The sequence below is a fragment of the Eretmochelys imbricata genome, chromosome 19 (assembly GCF_965152235.1).
Source record: "Eretmochelys imbricata isolate rEreImb1 chromosome 19, rEreImb1.hap1, whole genome shotgun sequence".
Classification (NCBI taxonomy): domain Eukaryota; kingdom Metazoa; phylum Chordata; order Testudines; family Cheloniidae; genus Eretmochelys; species Eretmochelys imbricata.
The window spans coordinates 7,172,207-7,192,161 of record NC_135590.1 but is presented as its reverse complement, the minus strand read 5'-3'; the positions used below and the strand labels follow the sequence as shown (position 1 = coordinate 7,192,161).

General features: G+C 46.6%; 1 protein-coding gene across 1 annotated transcript in view; it reads left to right on the top strand.

Moving 5' to 3' along the window:
- FNDC5 (fibronectin type III domain containing 5) overlaps positions 1 to 19,622 on the top strand; it is a 29,052-nt gene extending 9,430 nt beyond the window's left edge. The window contains exons 2-6 of the mRNA XM_077838151.1: positions 7,627 to 7,769; positions 9,430 to 9,628; positions 12,288 to 12,377; positions 17,796 to 17,929; positions 19,581 to 19,622. Of these exons, the coding sequence (XP_077694277.1) occupies positions 7,627 to 7,769; positions 9,430 to 9,628; positions 12,288 to 12,377; positions 17,796 to 17,929; positions 19,581 to 19,622 (608 nt within the window). The remainder of the gene's footprint in view (positions 1 to 7,626; positions 7,770 to 9,429; positions 9,629 to 12,287; positions 12,378 to 17,795; positions 17,930 to 19,580) is intronic.
- The last annotated feature ends 333 nt before the right edge of the window (positions 19,623 to 19,955 follow it).

The window sequence follows — 19,955 nt, the reverse complement described above, 5'->3', positions numbered from 1 at the left end:
AAATGTAAAAGAGCAAGTGGTTTATTACATTCTCCAGCTTGCTAAGAACATTTCTCTCATGTTACCTAGCAGCAGACAGAGAGGGGCCATAAACCAGAACTTTTTATCTGAAACACGCTGAATATGTGGGCTTTGGATTAAATTGGCCCCCGGATCTGGCCCTCGGATTGAAAAATTAAAACCCATACCATCCCCATTTCTTCCTGTCTCTAGGATTTAATCAGGTTGGGGGCTTATAAACAAATACTGGAGCATAATGATCTGAAACATTAGGCTAGGGCCCAATCCTTCAGTCATTATCAATGCTAACTTCAAAGACGGATCTGCTTGATTACACTCTGCAAGCCAGATTCTGGGGAAGAGTGTCTCCTGCAACTGATAGCCACTCAGTTCAGGAGACTGGGGGGCATCAGGGACTGGTGGTGGTGTATGCCAGCCCTGCGGTGAGTTAACGCAGCTAAGGAGCTACTCCAACTTATACACCAGCTGAAGATCAGCTCCGCCAGTTCCTCCCACCAGTGCAATTCTCATCTGGCCAATTATGGCCAGAATCCAGCTCCTTTGTGCTGCCTGAATGGCACAAAATGACCTAGTCCAAACTGAGAATCTGGCCCAATGCCTTCACATATACACCCACAGCTCCCCATGAAGTTGGTGAGTGGGGGCTGTGGAGTTTGGACCATGACTGTAGCATTTTGTAAGGGGGTGGGTGGTCTGCAGGAAATAATTGACTCCTTTCTAGCACTAAATAATCATCAGTTGGGCTTTCTGTTTTATGAAACTGTCTGATTTCATTTCTGTCATGTGACTCAGCGCCTGAATGTCAGTGGTGGACGGGTCCATGCTCCCTCCCACTCCCCTGCAGACTTCCGTCATTAAAACACTCAAGAAAGCTGAAGATTGCTTCAGTCCTTGCTAAATACCGCATAAAGTTGACAAGCAATTATACCTGCTGAAGAAAATCCCACTGTGAGAGCAAAGAAAGGGCTCTGAGATGGAACTAAAGCAATTCCTTTCACACACATCTCTCTGCTTTGGAGAGAAAGGACCCCCACAGCCCTCAAAGGGAGAGCGGGTGTGCTTCAGTGCCTTGGAGAGAACATTATTCAGAAGATTTAACAACAGCTCCTTCCCCTGCAGGTCATGTTCTTATGCCACTTGCTTCTGCTGTAAAGGTCATGGCACAGGGAACAAAAAGCCATGGTGATTTAATCCTGACATTTACCGCTTCCCCTAGGAAAGGACATGCAGCTGGTAGGTCCTGCTTGGGCTCAAGGATGCAATGAAGGGACCAGCTAGTGATGGGAAAGACTGATCCATTTAAGAGCCTTGGCTGTGGCTTAGGCTCCTGGCCCTCTTGCTGGAGGCTGTGAAGAATTTAAGTCTTTCACTGCAGTAAAGGAGCTGCCTGCAGAATAGGAATTAAGCAATTCAGAAATTACCCGTGGTCCCAGTGCAAGCCATGTTAGAGTGGGAAGCGAGTTCACTATATTCCATCTGCTTTCAAGTACAGTCACAGACCTACTTGCAGCTTCTGAAGGAGCTGAGCTCAAAGCAAACAGATTGCTTGGGAGGTTTCTCACCTTTGCACCCCAAACCAGGGGAGACTAAACTTAGAAATGGGCTCCAATACCAGATCCACCTTCTGAATAGATGACTCAGCCAGTGGAAGTGACCTCAGATAATGTGATAGTACCACAGATCCTCACTTCCATTGTTCAATTACTTCTTCCTGCAGCCTGCATGGCAAGGGGACACAAAATTGGCTTGTACTCTCAACTGCACAGTAAAGGCTCACTGCTAAACAGGGCATTGCTAACAGAGTTGTTTCCAAAGAAAGATCTGCAACAGCAAGAGGCGTGGTTCAAGCAGGGGAGAGAGGAATTCCTGAGCTCAGTGAGCCCCTAGCACTGACTCTCTTTGTGACCTTGGGCACCTCATTTAATGTCTGCCTCAGTTTATCCATAGGTGCAATGGGAATGAAATACCTACATACTGTCCAAGGGACAGTAAGGGACTGATTAGTTTATTTCTGTTTAACTGTGTTGGGGCCTATTCCCTTCTCCAGGTGGATGGGAGCCTATAAACAGTTTGAGCCTGCCTTCCCTTAGAGAGGCTAGTACTGCACAGTGTGTGTGAACTTTTCTATTCACACATGCACACACCGCTTTTGTGACTCTTATAGGAAGGCTATGAATTCCCAAGAGCAGACATCCCTATTCCAAGAACCCCTGTTACAGAAAGCAAGAGTAAGCTTTTAGAAATGAACCCCTGTGTCTTCTGGCTAGACTGCAATTCTCGTTTTGTACATTTGTCACCCAGTATCTAAAGAGTCCAACATACCACATCTGATCTTTGGTCAAAAAGTGCCTGGTGTCACCCTTGCAAGGAAGCTAGCGGAGGGAGACTTAGAGTCAGATTTTCAAAAGCAGCTTAGGAACGCAGGTTCCATTGACTTACAGTGAGACTTGTGCGTCTAAGTCACTTGGGAGCTGTCAGAAACCCCACTAAGACTTTAGCAGCCGGGGCTCAAGGAAAGTTAGCCAGCATTCAGGAAGGGTGACACTGCAGAAAACTGCTGATGCCTCACAGTGCATGGGTTGAGATGGGGTGGATACTAACCAAAGCTGAAGACAAAGGATCGGGTTCTGAGGGGGAAATCCTTCAGGAACTTGTGCTGAAGTAGGCAAAAGACATCTGACTTATGAGGAGAGGCTCAGGGAACTGGGATTGTTTAGTCTGCAGAAGAGAAGAATGAGGGGGGATTTGATAGCTGCTTTCAACTACCTGAAAGGGGGTTCCAAAGAGGATGGATCTAAACTGTTCTCAGTGGTAGCAGATGACAGAACAAGGAGTAACGGTCTCAAGTTGCAGTGGGGGTGGTTTAGGTTGGATATTAGGAAAAACTTTTTCACTAGGACGGTGGTGGAACACTGGAATGTGTTACCTAGGGAGGTGGTGGAATCTCTTTCCTTAGAAGTTTTTAAGGTAAGGCTTGACAAAGCCCTGGCTGGGATGATTTAGTTGGGGGTTGGACTAGATGACCTCCTGAGGTCCCTTCCAAACTTGATATTCTATGATCTCCCCTCTTAGGGCCGAGAGAAGACAGAAGAGTGTCTGGGAGACCTGTAGCTGAGGCCAGGCCAGAAATGGATACCTGATTGGGCTCTCAGCTTACCTGGCTGGACAGCAGGCACAGGGCTTTGGGTGGGTCTGGTACCTTTCTTAAGCAACTAGGCAGGGGACCGAGAAAAATCAGTTTGATGGAGCAGAACTACCCTCACTGTATCCAAGACTAGTCTAGGCCAGACTCTTAAAGCAAGATGCTGGCTAGCAAGGATGGTCTCTTGTATTGGCTTCACTGTATCACTTATAAATAGGACATTAGGTACAGTTAAAGTATTAGAGATCCATAAGCTATTAAGTGCAGATTAAGTACAGTATACGTATTGTATAATATAGAGAGATGACATTAAATATAGAGCAGATATGAGGTAGGCATAGTCAATCAGGTATAGGTCAGGTACTATATTAGGTATGCTGGACATAGGGTATTGAATATAGATCTGATAGTGATGATATATAGGGTATTAGGTATAGATCAGATATTGGTCAGGCATAGAAGTACCTATAGGTACAAATCCATAGATAGATATGAGCTAGTAGGCATAGTCTGGGTACCACTCTAGCACTGGGTATGGATTGGCAGGGTACTCTACATACTATTCATGGTGTAGTTTTTAGTCAATCTCCCCAGCTAATAGATGTGCTGGATGATTATTGGTTGACACCAGCAAGGGCTGTGATATCAACCCCTGTGCAACAGCAACCTAACAAGCAGGTAGGGAGCTTCCCATCCTACAGGTCTCCTGCTCCTGACTCCAGGAGCCACTGGTGATAAGATGAGAGGCTAGCGACAAGTCAGTCCAAACCCATAAATGTTTTCTCTCTCTTTAAAGAAAAAAAGCTGCTTAATAATCAGCAGAGCATTTAATGAGAGGAAAAAAGGAGTTCTCAGCATTAAGAGCATATTCATGGTAATCTTCAATGCTTGTGCCTCCTTGCTGCATGGGGAATGATATGCCCTGCTCTTTCCAAAAGGGCCCAGAGTATGCAGGTGTGAGGCATGGCTGTGACACACAGCACCTGGGGTATGCAGGGTAAGGGTCCACCTTGTGAAAGCTCCCTGCTGGAAGGAAACAAAAGAGTGATCATGGTTTGTTTCACAGCAGCCATTGCCCATGAGAAACTGGCATGATTTTATTTTAACTAAACAAATGGGGCCGTGAGTACCCCTGGCACAAAAAGGAGAACATCTTTTCATGTGCATGCATGTCGCTAACTCAAACTCCGCCAAACAGATGCTCTTCCAGTTTTGAGAGAGGAATTTGCTCCAGTGGGGTTATGGCCTATGAGTTGGAATTAAGTTAAACAGCTAAATCACAAACCCTGGAACATATGGTCTATTATTGACTAAAAGGCTGATGCAGCCGTTCCTAGTGCATCAGGAATTAATGTGCCTGGGGAGGGCTGGGTGACTGTTGCATAGAATGTTCCCCAGATATCCTGCCTGCATGTTGAAATGAGTTCAGAGGAACATTACCCCCTCTGCCTCTGGGGTCACTTTCTGGTAACAGTTTGAGTTTTACCGACATAAGCATTCACAGAAAGCAAAATTCAGAGCTGCACGCACAGTATCAGGGAATTCAACATTTAGATTTGTTCACCTAAGCATTCATGCTGAAAATGCTCACACAGAACCAGTCAGAGAACAGAAACTGGATCTCATCTATCTAATCGCAACACAACTGGAATTCCAAAGGAAGTGTGATTGACCCAGAGAGTAAGAAAGTTCACGGAATAAATCCAAACAGCAAATAGATTTGAGGAAATCACAATCTCATCCTGGATCTTCCAGGACCTTCGCTGCAAATTATTCACTCAGCTCTGTCCGCGGAGAACTTACTTCCCTTGCTTCACATTTCTGGAAATGCAGAGTCTCACATCAATTTTCTACCGGATGAAGAAAAGGAGGACTTGTGGCACCTTAGAGACTAACCAATTTATTTGAGCATAAGCTTTCGTTAGTCTCTAAGGTGCCACAAGTACTCCTTTTCTTTTTGCGAATACAGACTAACACGGCTGTTACTCTGAAACCTACCGGATGAACTACATTGATTTCAATGAAGTGCGTCCTGATTTATAGTGGGGTAAAGGGAGAGCAGACTTAGGCCCATTGCGTTTGATTTTAATGCATCTCCCTTTACCATCCTTCAGTCTCTTGGGGTTTCTATTGTGCAGATGGATGTAGTGAAGTATCCTTAATCCCCCTCCCCACCTGCTCTCTCTCCTGGTCTGTATTGTGACTCCTGCTTTATAGGCTCCCGTCTCTGTGGAAACGTTCAGGCTGCAACCTTGCAGTGCACTTCACTATCACGTCACCGGCTCGCAGCCTTATTTAACCTACTCATGTTGAAGGTGTTTGCTCTCCTTCTCTGTCTCTGCTGGCTCTTCCCACCTCCCCCACATTTTATGTCATCAGAAAATTTAGGCATTTTTGATATTATCCTTTCCTCAAGGTCATTAATATCCCTGCTAAATAAAGGGGATTCAGATGCCAGTACTGGTGCCATCCACATAGTCCGTCTCCCCATCCTGAATGCTCTTTTACCCATACACTCTGTTTCCCGTTACTAAGACGGTAATTCACTTGTTTCAATAACCTTCCCTATCCCAGGCGGTATAAATCACCCCATGCTGTGGTATCCTCTCTCAACGACATCGGAAAAGCACAACATGCAGGGATTTAGCTGTCTGGCTGTACTTTAGAAGGGGGTAGACACCTAGCTCAAAGCACTGTTACTATGCTGCAATCAGAGCCTGTTTTGTTTGCTGCATCCCCACCCCACCTCTCAGCTCAGTCAGAGCCTCAATACATTCTAGCAAATTCATCCGGCATGACTCACGGACCTTCCCTATGTGAACCTCTGCAAACTGCCCCTTACTAAAATAAGACGCTACTCTGATTTGCAGTTGGGTTTTTAAAGGAGGGTTAAATAATAGTGGAAAGTGCTGGACTGACAACCGTCCTCGCTTTGTGCCTCAGTAGGTAGAGCAACCGTGCTGCCTCAGCTGAGTCCAGAAGGGACTGTGCTAGGGGTGAGAAAGGAGCACTGGCCCAGTGGCCCATCCTGTCCTTGGCCTCTCTAATGAGGCTGCCAGCCAGGGGCTCGTTTACTGACCGTAATGAAAGGGAATTTTTTTGGCTGCTGGGATCACAAATGCGTTTCGTGTGGACCACGGAACAGATGGCAACAATTTCTGATCGATGCCGACCTGATCAAATTAAGGATCTTCCCTCTCCAAACTCTTTGAGCCACCGATCATTAGTTACTGCTCCATTTCAAGCCACTGCCCAGCCTTTTGTGAGATTCCAACAATCTGGCCCAGGGACTTTCTTATTGCCCTTTTTGCTTCCTGAAGGACTGTGGGCTGGAACCGATCTGGGCCTGATGCCTTGTCTAGACCCCCCGCTGCCTTTCTAATTGCCTCGTTACTGATTGCTGGAGCTTTTGAAGCATGATCACACCTGCTGGCAATGGAAGCTCCAAGGTCTTGACAGAGAATGTTGTTTGGAAGGGAGCATAGGGTCACTGCTCAGCACATTCTTTCCTGTTAGTTCTAAGCCAGGAGGATTGGTTGGAAGTTCAGCAAGTCCCTCACTTTGAAGAGCTCTGATCAGTTGGCCTGTCAGCAGTCCGCTCACCAGCCTCACAAATGTGGTCATTTAAAATAAATAAATCAAAGGAGACCTAACTTCTTCCTTCTTTGGCCTTGTGGCACCGCCAGGGAGCTTGTAAAGCATCAGCATTTCAAAGCAGCAGGGAAATAAAAATAAAATAAACACCCCCCTCTTCACTGCACATGGGTTAAATCCTCAAAGGCGTTAACTAGGGCACCAGCATGTCCATACTTCCAACTACAGGCCACCCTCTGCAACGTGCTGAATACCCAGGCAGAGTGCTGTTTGCCTTTCACTCTCACTGCAGTCAGGGCAAGATCTAAAGGAGAAAGCAGGGGTGTGTGTGACAGACTAGCTAGATGAAGAATACGTGATGGCGTTCAGTGGTGTAAAAGCTTTATCAGCATGAGTTTGGGATGCAAGGGTTAAATATTTTATATGCAGGTTTAATGCCACTCTAAATCATCCAAGGGGCCTGGAGAACTTAATGGCCACCAAAACATGGTGTGTCTATGTCTCAAAGTTCCACACACCTGGAGCCAGTACATAGGTGAAGGGCATCTGCAGCCCCCAAACTCCCCTAGCTAAGGGGCAGTGGCTGACCTGGATTAAATCCTGTTTCCTCTTATTGCAGGAAACCATGTCTGATGCCCAATATCTCTTGTATTGGCTTCACTGTATCACTTATAAATAGGGCATTAGGTACAGTTAAAGTATTAGAGATCCATAAGCTATTAAGTACAGATTATATACTGTACATAGCACTAAATATACGTATTGTATAATATATAAAGATGACATTAAATATAGAGCAGATATATTCGACTGCTCATCCTCTCTACCTCCTTCCCTGTCTCCTGCCTGCATCAGTGACTTTGCCATAGTAAAGCTTGTGTTTTGTCTCCTTGCAGACAGCCCGTCCGCTCCAGTCAATGTCACAGTCAAACATCTGAAGGCCAACTCGGCTGTTGTGACCTGGGATGTTCTGGAGGATGAAGTTGTTATTGGATTTGCAATCTCCCAGCAGGTATCCTCACCATATGGCCCCCCCTCCTCTCCACATGTGCTGGGTCTCCCTCAGCTCTATCCCACCTGCTTTGAGCCTTAGTAGCAGGGAAGAAAGGGCAAACTCTGGATTTATCATGGTGCAGCCCATCCTGCCTGCAGCTCTCACAAGGCTCCTGCAGAGCACTGACACAGAGTCAGCCTCTTTCTTCACCTTAACACATTTCCATGGGTTTGGATTTAGAACATGCCCCAAACGTATAATCCTGCCGTCAGAGAAGAACTGCACACTGACAGGGGAGTAGACAAGTTAGCATCAACCAGGATGATTACTCCCAGGGATAGGGGTGACCTTGCAAAGCAATTCGTGGTCTTCACAGCAAAGGGGCTGAGCGGGGGAATTGATCCATCAGTGAAATCACCCTAGAGGATTCAATGGTTCGGGAGACTGGAGGAGGAATAGGTTGGTGGACTGTCCAACCCATCTCCACCCCAAGCCCCACCCAGGACTCCCCTGCCCATCCTCCACCCCATCATGCACCAAGGACTCCCCTATCCATCTCCACTGCATGCCCCACCCAGCTCTTATTACTTCTCATGGCAGGGAAAGCAGTTATAGCTATGCACACAACACTGCTCAGAGCATGAGGCTGCTCCCAGTCATGGCCCTGGGAGTTTTGCTGCTGACTTCAGTGAGAGCAGGGGCAGGCCAGAATGATTTAATGCCTTCACGTTTCCAGGGCCCAAAGGTGACTAGGCAGAAAATGCAACCTGCCAGAGCTAGCATCAGCCCCAAATCTCAGCAATAGCTCTGCCCAGTGGGTAAGTGCCAACAGGGATAGAACAATGAGAAGCTTCTGCATGGGGAAGATGAGAGCACATCCCTTTAAAGCCAGCACTGGGAGGTTGCCGTTTCATTCATAGAGTATGAGATTCACCCATGTAGAGGTCAGCACAAAGCATCAGCACCATGACATCTCTGAGGAGCCAGGGACACTAGAGGTGCCGAGGCCTTGTGCTGGGCTCTGCACAGGGTGAATGTCACCCAGAAGCTCCAGATGCTTTGAATGGAATTTGTGGCTTCTTCTCTGTTGTGACATTATAAAGCTGGAGCTAGTGAGTGAGCTCCTGGGAGATGGCGTGTGTTACCAGGTGATACAGGCATTGCACACCCTTGCCCTTAGGGTACGGATAAATACTAGAGAGATCCAGAGTCTGAACCGTTCATCCAACTGGCTCTGAACCTCAGGGGAAATGGAACCAGCCCCTCTCCACCAAGCCTTTACCAGGTCACCTTCTCTACAAGTACTGGGCCTGATTTCCCTCCAGTATCAATCAGGAGTATCTCCCTTGAAGTCAACTGAGTTACACTTGTGTCGGTGATGTCAGTGGGAGGAGGGCTGGGCCCACTGTTTCTGGCAAGTTGGATGAGCGAGTGGCTGTCACCTGCACCCGCTTGCATAAAAGCAGCTGTAGCTGCTCTCACTGCTCGAGAAGCCTGTGATCAGATTAGAGCATGTCTTTCCTCCTACACCCGGTCTAGGGGGACTTTAAATGGCAGCACTAAGGTGCTGTCAGGGGCCCTGGGGAGCAATGGAAAGCATCTATGTAGCAAGGCGTCCGTCACGCAGAGAGAGAACCCTCCCTCTGAGCAACTGTGCTTTCCTGCCTTGGGCTTACAGAAGAAGGATGTGCGGATGCTGCGCTTCATCCAAGAGGTGAACACCACCACCCGCTCATGCGCCCTCTGGGACCTGGAGGAGGACACTGAGTACATTGTGCATGTCCAGTCCATCAGCATCCAGGGCCAGAGTCCAGCCAGTGAACCCGTCCTCTTCAAGACCCCCAGGGAAGCCGAGAAGCTGGCCTCAAAGAATAAAGGCAAGTGTGGGCAAGTTCTTATATGGCTCCATGGGCTGCCCCAGATGCAGGGCAGTGTTGCCCAGCAAAGTGGGAAATAGTGTCTGGTGCATTCAAAAATAAGAACAGTTGAGCTAAGTGCAGGCAGGGCTAAATTCGCTTGTTGCAGTGCCATTGTAGTCAGTGGGATCAGTGGGTAACTACACACAGGAGTGGGCATGGGGTATGTGCAGACGTAACACGTCGGCAAAGCGTGTAGTGTTCTGGGACTCTCTTAGCCTGCATGTTACGCGCAGGTTCTAGCATTTCTGTTTACATTCTCCATGGGTGTTTGTTACTGGCCCACAGAAATGTTTATGAGACCAAAGCTAAGGCTCAGGAGTTGGAGTTCTCGTATGGTGGAAATACTGTGACAAGACCAGATCTCTGGTAGGTTCAGCTCCCTGAGGCAAAAATAGCAAGTCAGTGAAAACCACCAATACAGAGATAAGATCTCGGCCTAATCCTCAGCTGGTGAAAGTTGGTGTGGCTCTGCTGACTTGGACCTATGCCAGTTTTCACCAGCTGAGGACCTGGCCCTCATTGTTTATTCAGGCTCTGCACAAATGCTGGGAAACAAACAAAAAACCGAACAATTCACAGGCGCCCGTGTTAGTGAAAGTGCCTGAAGATTGTATGATAGGGTCAGACACAGGAGTGCTCCTGGCCTCACCTGCCCCTTGAAGTCACTGGCAGCTTCTGCTGATCTCTCACTCTCCCCATGACTGGGGTGGGAGGATGTAGAGGAAACTAACAAGGGTCAGATTGGAAACCGGGATGTAGAGGTAAAAGCCTCCTTCTTTCATCCCACTGCCCCAGGCTACTCAGTCCCCTATACCTGTAAGGCCAAATTCTGAGGTCAGCCTGAGCCTACAGGGAGTGATGGCAATTTGTAGCTTCAGATGGCTCCCTAAATGTGCCTGTTACACCAATTTATGCTCCTTCAGACTCAGCCCCTCCCACTGGTGGGTAATCCACACCCCCTTTACATCACCTCTGAGTCAATGCACTGGGTCTAGCTGAGTGTGAACGAGGCTAGGAGAGGCTAAGCTGGTGTAACTCATGTCAAGAAGCCAGAAGTGAGGTGTGCAGCATGGAAAGCAACTGACAGGACGGAATAAGGATGTGTAAATTGAAGGAGGCCGTTCCTACTTTCTTATTGCATCTTCCAGGTGCTGGGCAGGTAAGTTCCCCCAGCCTAGACTCCCTTAAACTCACACCAGTAAGTGGGATAAGCAGCACTAAGAGTTTAAATGAGTGTAAAGGAATCTAATGCATACCAGCTACACATTCCTTCCGACTGCAGCCCTTAGTCTGAGACTATACTAGTGTCAAGACTGGGGTACTCCCTAATGGTAAGGACACAAGAATCCTTGCTGGTAATGTGACTTTTGTATATCACATTAACCACAGCAAGACCAGCCTGTTTCAGTAAAATAATGCCTAGAACCCCAGCCGCTAGTGCTGCCAGCACCTGAATCTCCATTGCTCTTTCCTCAGGGGGTAGCTTAGAGGCAGAGGAAATGAGGACTGGGCTCAGGACTAGTGTCTGGCAGGAGCATACCTAGCAAATTAAGAGTACCTGGGGAAATTCTTGGTCAGACTGTGCACGCAGTTTGGGATAGAACCCCCGGGGATCCATGCCAGGGATGCTGCAGCAGCACTAAGATGAGACTCACTAAACCTCCCTGCACTTGGATTCTAAGAGACCAATGGATATCCTGCTTTTTTAAAATCTGAAATGTTTCTGCCAAATCAGTTACTGCCAGTCAGGGAAGTGCTTTTTAATTTGTCCCTTCTGAGCAGACATCCAGCCAAAATCAGATGGTGCCAAGGCAGGTCAAAGAGACGTTCTGCAGCAGCAAGGCACTCTAACGAACAGGGGATAGGGAGGAGCAGGAGTCCGGGTTATAAAGGGTTACCAGATGATTAGGTTAGGCCATATTGTATTGCAGGGGTCTCATCCACGGTTCCTAGGATGCTGTGAGGTCTTGACTCTTTCTGCTGAAATGATTTGGAGCCTGTCAATAGTGAATTGCTGTTCAACTGAAAACACTGAGAAGAGCATTGTCTGCTTCCCAGGAGATCTGAACTGCAATCTTTGTAGTCCTTTGAGGCCACAGCTGTACATTAGGACTTGTGAAGAGGTACTACTCATTCCTGCATCCTGCAGCTCTGCTGAAAAAGATTATGCCACCCCTGCATACTACAGGGCATAAATCCTGAGCTGGGCTGGCAGGAATTCTGCACAGAATAGTGATGCGAAGGCTAGAATACGCCAGTGATGGGTGCTACAGAAAACCCTAACACACAGAGAGAGGAATGACGATGCTAACAGCTGACTGAGGCATGATAACTCTGAACAATTCATGCTACTTTTGAACCTTGTATGCTCACTGTCCAAGGCTGGGGGCACATAGTTAAACTGGACACCAGCCCAGTGAGAGATTTTAATGTGGTCAGCTGGGGTTTACATTTCCAAATCTTCCAAGGGGTTTTCAGATCTGCAGCCACCCAGCTTTTCCCACTAAATATCTGTGAGTTAGTGAGATGGGGAAGGAGCATGTGAAAGGAGCAGGCAGAGTCTGACTGAACTCATTGCACAAATGGATCTCATTGTCTCTCTCTCTCCCCTGTGCAGATGAGGTGACAATGAAGGAGATGGGGAAGAACCAGCAGCTGCGAGCTGGGGAAATTCTCATCATTGTCGTGGTGTTATTCATGTGGGCAGGTTGGTAGCAGGACCTATGACGAAGGCATGTAATGTCCCAGAGTCAGCTCATTCACTTTGTGTGTGTGTGAGTATACACCCATGCTGGCCAGGAAAAGATATGCAGAGAAATTCCTACTCCTGCCCCCTGTATACAGCATTGCACATTTGGATATAAGTGCATTTCACCTTCCTCTGTAGCATCAGGTATTGGCGACTGCTGGAGGCAGGATACTGGACTGGCTGAAATTGTCTCATTTAGTACAGCAGGAGGTAGGATAATGGATTTAATGAACCAGTTGTCTGATCTGCAGTGGCAAATCCTATATTCTCAATCCTTCCAGAAAAAAATTGATGGTAATCTCCTTAATCCTGCAGCAGAATCCAACCCCTTTAGCACCTTCTGTTTCATTAACACAATGCAGCCCAAGTGAAGTGTGCCACGGTCACTATATCTGGCCCATTACATGCCTGCAGGTCACACACAAGCCAGTAATTCTTGTGAAGAGGTGTGGTGATATTCTAAAGACAAACATCACAAATCAAGAGTGAGTTACAACCTCCTGTCTCACTCTCAAGCATCCGTCATTCTATATTTACTAAAACCCACTTTCTAGATCTATTAAAATGATTGAACTGTTAAAAGAACAAATGATCAGGAGCATCCAAACCTAAAATATCAGGTGGTCAGCAATGAACCTGAATCCTCTTAAAATCTGGTAAAAGAATAAAAAGAATTGTTTAAAGAGCAAATTTCTCACACATCTGAGAGCAAACCTGGTCAACTCTGTACTATTATCGATGAGGCTATGGAAAGGATGAAGACTCTGTGAGCAAACAACCTGCACAGGTCTATGAGTGATATAGGAAATGCCCCAGTCTGAAGAACTGTGTGTGTGTGTGAGAGAGAGAGAAATTCCCACTACAGAGCTCCAGTGACATCAGCCTAAATTAGATGATTTAATGGTCCCTTCTGGCCTTAAAACATATGAACCTATGGGTCGGATGGGCCAAGGGCAGGGGAGGAAAAGGGGAAATTTGTAGCAATGACAAGCAAGCTAAACGCCAAAAGTAGCGGCTGAGTGCTCAGCACTTTTTAAAGTCCAGCCAGATGTTTTGCTTACATGTGGCCTTAGGAACCTAAACCCATTTTTGAAAATCTTGGCTTGATCTTGCAGATCTCATGCAACCAAAAATCCCATTGATTCAATGGGAGCTTTGCTGTAGCAGGGCTACAGATTCGGGGCCCATATGATTTAAAAGTCAATACTGTAGGATCAGACCCACAGCTGTGGCTGAAGAGTGCTTGGTGCGGTAGCAGGATGGAGCAAAGATCCCCTTTGCACTTTTTCAATCCTGGAGCCACTTTGCAGTGAGAGAGGGCCTAGAAGAGTGCCCAGAGGATTTCCTTAGACGACAGTGGCTTGGAAGGGGCCACGAACAGGTGGGTCAATAAATCATAGAATCACAGAAGATTAGAATTGGAAGAGACCTCAGGAGGTGATCTAGTCCAACCCGCTCCTCAAAGCATGACCAACCCCAACTAAATCATCCCAGCCAGGGCTTTGTCAAGAGGGGCCTTAAAAACCTCTAAGGCTGGAGATTCCATCACCTCCCTAGGTAACCCATTGCAGTGCTTCACCACCCTCCTTCTGAAATAGTTTTTCCTAATATCCAACCTAGACCTCCCCCACTGTAACTTGAGACCATTACTCCTTGTTCTGTCATCTGCCACCAGTGAGAACAGCCTAGCTCCATCTTCTTTGGAACCTCCCTTCAGGTAGTTGAAGGCTGCTATCAAATCCCCCCCATACTCTTCTTTTTTGCAGACTAAATAAGCCCAGTTCCCTCATCCTCTCCTCATAAATCATTTGCCCCAGCCCCCTAATCATTTTCATTGCCCTCCGCTGGACTGTCTCCAATTTGTCCACACCCTTTCTGTAGTGGGGGGCCCAAAACTGGATGCAGTACTCTAGATGTGGCCTCACAGTGCCAAATAGAGGGGAATAATCACTTCCCTCGATCTGCTGGCAATGCTCCTACTAATGCAGCCCACTGTGCCATTAGCCTTCTTGGCAACAAGGGCACACTGCTGACTCATATCCAGCTTCTTGTCCACTGTAATCCCCAGGTCCTTTTCTGCAGAACTGCTGCTTAGCCAGTCGGTCCCCATCCTGTAGCAATGCATGGGATTCTTCTGTCCTAAATGCAGGACTCTGAACTTGTCCTTGTTGAACCTCATCAGATTTATTTTGGCCCAGTCCTCCAATTTGTCTAGGTCACTCAGGACCTTATCCCTACCCTCCAGCATACCTACCTCTCCCCCCAGCTTAGTGTCATCTGCGAACTCCACCCGGGCATCAAAATCCTTCCATACAATTTTTAAAAAGAAATAAACCACCCCGGGAGCTCAGGAAAGCTAAGAATTCCCCATTATGAGTTTGAGATCAGATCTTCTGCTGGTATAAACTGGCATAATCCCTCTGAGCTACATCGGTTTATACCAGAGGAGGACCAGGCCCATCTGTTTTAATCTAACAAATATATAAGTACAGTGCACCCTTACTCCTCTGATCAGCCTGGAGCTTTCAGCATTCTCAGCAGCCAGCACTATGCCTTGCCCAGGTTGGGATCAGGATGCCATGAGTTAATGGAAAGGGAAGTTTGTGTTTGTTTGTTTTCTGTATAGAGCGCCAGCTTCCTCTGGCCTCCGTTCAGCAGCTGCCTCTGCTGCTGCTGCAGCATAAAACATTCATGAAACAGCACAATGTTTTACTCGTGAGCCGCATAGTTACATTGGTCGGGGGAAGATATTTCAGGTGAAACAAGGGAACTGGCATGCAAGGAAATTAACAGTACAGTAGATTATATAACCCATAAAGTACAGTCGGTATTTCCAGTTGGTATTTACTCCCATTGCCCTGATCACAGGAACATTCTATATATACTGTGTGTACAGAAAAACTGCTACTGTTGGAAAGAAGCCAACCAAAGCTAGAGATTTGTAGTTGAGGGGACAATCCCCACCTATCTTCCAAGAACATGCCAGGGGACTCACAGGAGATGGTAAAATGTTTCTCCCTTTTGTTTAGATGTTAGAGCAATGTGTGATCGTTCTGTCCCTTAATTGCTGGAGGCTGGAGACTTTCCCTATGAAATATGGATTCTGGACAATGGGTTCATTCTTCAGCTGTGACTGAGCTTCATTCAGTCAGGGATTGTGAGAGCTGAAGCCCCTTCCCCCTAGCCATGCCATCAACATGCTTCCTATGCCAGTAGCTGTAAAAGGGGGTGGCATAGTCTGCCATGTCAGTTCTGTGCCACCCTTGGATTTCCTCATGCTGGGGGAATCCTCAGCTGACTTTACAGCCCCTTTGCATGACTTGAGCAGGATCTGGCTCGTTGCCTGGCTTTTGTAAGACTAACCACCTTAACATTCTTATAATTTTGTGTGTGTGTGTATTTACCTATTTATTAATAAAGCCCTGAAGATTGACAGGGTTTGAAGGGTTAAATCATGTCCTCAAGAGACAGTGGACTTAAATCTCTGTTGGTGTAAATTGCCGACTTCAGTGCAGCTGTGTCAAATTTACACCAGCACAGGATTTGGCCCATTTATGCTAAATTCAGCTGAGATAGGATTCCCCCCCCCCCGAGATATGTGGAGATGAAATAGGGTCACAGATCAGATCTGACAACAAATTTTGGTTAATAATAATTTAAATAAAAAGACAGGAGGCTTAATGGTGTCCTGTCTTGTTCCCCTGGGATTCTTTCCAACTGTAAGTGAATCCACAGGGACTAGCAGCAACCAGATAAGATTCATATATAATTTTTTTCACTGGAAAAATCTTGAGTTTACCATGCATTGGTACCTGCTTTCCACAGGGTTAGATTGGGTTCTAGTCACTGTCTCCAATCCCTGAGCCTTTAAAATAGTTAGATAAAGAAGAAAAGGAGTACTCCTTTTCTTTTTGCGAATACAAACTGACACGGCTGCTACTCTGAAACCTTAGATAAAGAAGTTACTGTCTCTGCACATTAAGAGCTAAATCTCCTGCCCTGTAAAAATCATTTGGGGGTAAAATAATTAAATGAGATAGCTAAAAAGGTTTAATCTAGCCAAGTAATTATGCTTCATCTTCCGAAACTGAGCTCATAATGTGAGCACAGAATTGTCCAATGCCCTGAAAGAGGCTTGTAAATTCCCCTTCTAGACAAAACAACTGCCATTTACCAAACGTGGGCGGGTAAGGAAAATCTCACTGGAGCTGATGAGCTGTTTACAAAGTTTCATTCTGACCATGACTTTTCCCAGCCCTGTGGCTGAGCTGTCTGAGACTCAAGTGTGGAATTATTGATGAATGGAAACTACAATTAGTCTGAATGTATATACCCGTTCACTTTATACACTAAGCTTCTCTAATGGCCCAGTGCAGAGGGCATGACTTGGTGTCAAGACCTGGGTTCTAGTACTGTCTTTGCCTCACTTTGCCTACATTTCTCTTCTGAAAATGAGGATGATGATATTTTTATGCAACCGTCAGCATGTCTTCCCACGGCTGACAATTTGCTTGCATGCAAGAAAGAACATGTGTAACAGCACTACCTGGCAAGAACTCCCATAACACCTATCACTATTAAGTGCTTTGAGAGCGACAGGTGGGAAACTCTATATACATGCAGAGTATTATTCTTATGTGAGTTGGGTCCTTTTCCAGTAGGCAAGAAGCAATGGGCTTATCAGTTGCCCTTCCTGGCACCTCTGTTACTTTGTGTTTGAAACCAACAGGCAGAGAGGTGGTTATTTGGTCAGAACATAACACAAAAGCCGCTGTGAAAGACATTTTCACTCTCTTCATTTGTCATGGCTGCCTCTGCTTTGTTCTCCACATGCCTAAATGTGTGGGAGGACATTTCCGTTGGCACCTCATCCTGCTGTAGCTGTCATATATTTGCAGATGATGTCCTGCTGAGCAGGAGACCCTGGTTTGTTTCATCTTCAGGCAGGCACAGGTCATTCATCACATCCTCCAGCTCAACTGCACCTCTCTTTGCTTCAGAAAAAGAAAGCTTTGAGGGTGCATTTCCAACTAATGGATATTCCAATATGCCCCTGTGCTTGCAAAGCAAAGGTCACAGGGTCAGTGTAAACTGTTATTCAAATGGGAAGCTTAGAATATTTGTCCTGTTTAATGAAAGGGAAGTGGGAGTACAAGTAATCTCCTGATCTTGTCTGACTGGGTTAGAGTGGAATTTGACACTGTGAAGGACGCAGCCAGAGCCCGACTAGTGTTAGAAAAGGATCTTTGGGACTTGGTGTCAATGCTGCTGAGGTCTCTGCCAGAAGGCACAGAGCAGCAGGCTAGTGGGCTCTGATCTTTGCACGTTCCAAAGGCCTGGCTCATGCATGTGACCTCTAACACTTTTTCCTGCTAGGAGTGATCGCCCTGTTTTGCAGGCAGTATGACATCATCAAAGATAATGAACCAAATAACAACAAGGAGAAAGCCAAGAGTGCGTCTGAGAGCAGCACTCCTGAGCACCAGAGCGGAGGGCTCCTGCGCAGCAAGGTAAGATGCTGTCGGCACACGGGGGGGATGAGGCTGCCAATCAATTTCCAGCAGGGCTTCTGGTGAATTAACCTGAAAACCAACCTTCTGTTAAGGATCCCAGCTATAACATTCTCTCCATGGGGCCAACGTGTAGAACCGAGTCTCCCACCTGACAAGGGAAACAGCATGGTCTAGTGCCTTGAAAGCACAACTGCAAGTCAGGACTCCTGGGTTCCATTCTCAACTCTAGCACTCACTAGGTGGCCTTGGCCAAATCATTTAACCTCTGTGCCTCATTTTCCCCCTTAGTGGAATTAGGGTAATTCTCACCAGAATCAATTAAGTATGGCACAGGCAAAGCCTAGAGACTGAGGATAACTCAACAAGAACAGGTCAAGGCTCTGATCCTGCAAATGACTGTGCGGGGCTCACATAGAGCAATACTGAAATCAGTGGGGTTCTGTGTGGGCAGAGGAAAACCTGCTGGATCACTGCTTAACAAAACAATAGCAGGGCTCTCTCTGTGAGCTGCCAGTTCAAACATGTTTCAGAGTAGCAGCCGTGTTAGTCTGTATTCGCAAAAAGAAAAGGAGTACTTGTGGCACCTTAGAGACTAACCAATTTAATAAATTGGTTAGTCTCTAAGGTGCCACAAGTACTCCTTTTCAGTTCAAACATGCCACTTTCCTTCCAGAAGCAAATGCTTCCCTCCACTTTAATTTCTATAGTCCTGGATATCCAGGACGATTGATGGTGATACCCATGGTTTGGAAAGTGAGCAGCAGCTCCACATTTGATTCCAGAGAGATAAGGAAAGTGCTAGGGATGCAACCAAGCTGCCTGACGGTTTCTGTTCCCTTGGCTCTATGAATTTTGATGACACTTTATTTCCCAGCTCTGGCAGACTGCCCTTCTTGGTGATGAACTGGTACGGTTTAGGAAAAGATGCTCAATATTTTGTTAACTCTGCCATTGTTGGCATTACTCCTGTCACGGTCCCTTCACAGTGCAGGGACAATTTATGACAGAGTGACAGCCTTAGCTCTATGTTTCACGATCCTTCTGTATCTACCCACAATCCCTTGGGATCAAACATTTACACCAGCAACATTGAGCAAGCAGTAGACCCAGCTGGCCTGTGTTGATTTTACAGTTGTGAACCCTTTGCTTTCCCTGTGTGGGTTGTGCACCATAACTGGGCAGCAGGCTGCCCAAAGTAATAGGATAAAATTCTGGTCTCCATCATGCCAGTGTTACTCCAGCATAAACTCCATTGATACTAAGTCACACCATCACCATAACGTACCCCTGGATTACTAGGGGCCAGTTTGTCATTGTTCTAGCCCTTGTGTAGTCATTTACCTCTGTGCAAAGCGGGGGAAATGCTAATAAAGCAGAATTATAGCATTTTGAACTGGTGTAAACAGTTGCACAAGGTGCAGGCTGATAATAAATTGGGCCTCTAAAGTCCAGAGTCAGACTGTACAGACTGTTTCTTTGCCCAGCAGTTGTAGCCAGTGTTAACACCAACCAGCCCCACCACCGACCCCTTTTCATTATGCTGCAGGCAACAGGACCATTTACAAATTCACTACTGCACTGAACAAATCTTTGATGGCTTTTCCTTAACAATCTCTATACATTTCTCCCTCTTTTTCCCTTCTTCTAGTTTCCAAAAAACAAGCCTTCAGTGAATATCATCGAAGCATGACAGCCTGGCATCTGATAGATGGACTCCATTTCTCGTTCTCCCTCTCTGCTTCTGAGCCCTGATGACTGGGGAAGTGAAACACTGTTGGAGCAGTTTGGAGAGACCTACTGGTTGTCAATTTCTGGCATAAATCTTCTTCCCTTGCTCTGCAAAAGACAACTGGAGAGAGAGAGAAAATCCTGAAAACCACCCCACATAAGCCACTGTCTGAGAAGGAAAAGCTTCTGTGAAACTGATGCCTCAGGCAATTCTGTATTGGACTCACAACTCACCCAGGCTGTAACAAATCCCAACAGACTCAACTTCCACCCTCTGATCCCTCTTTCTCCTGGA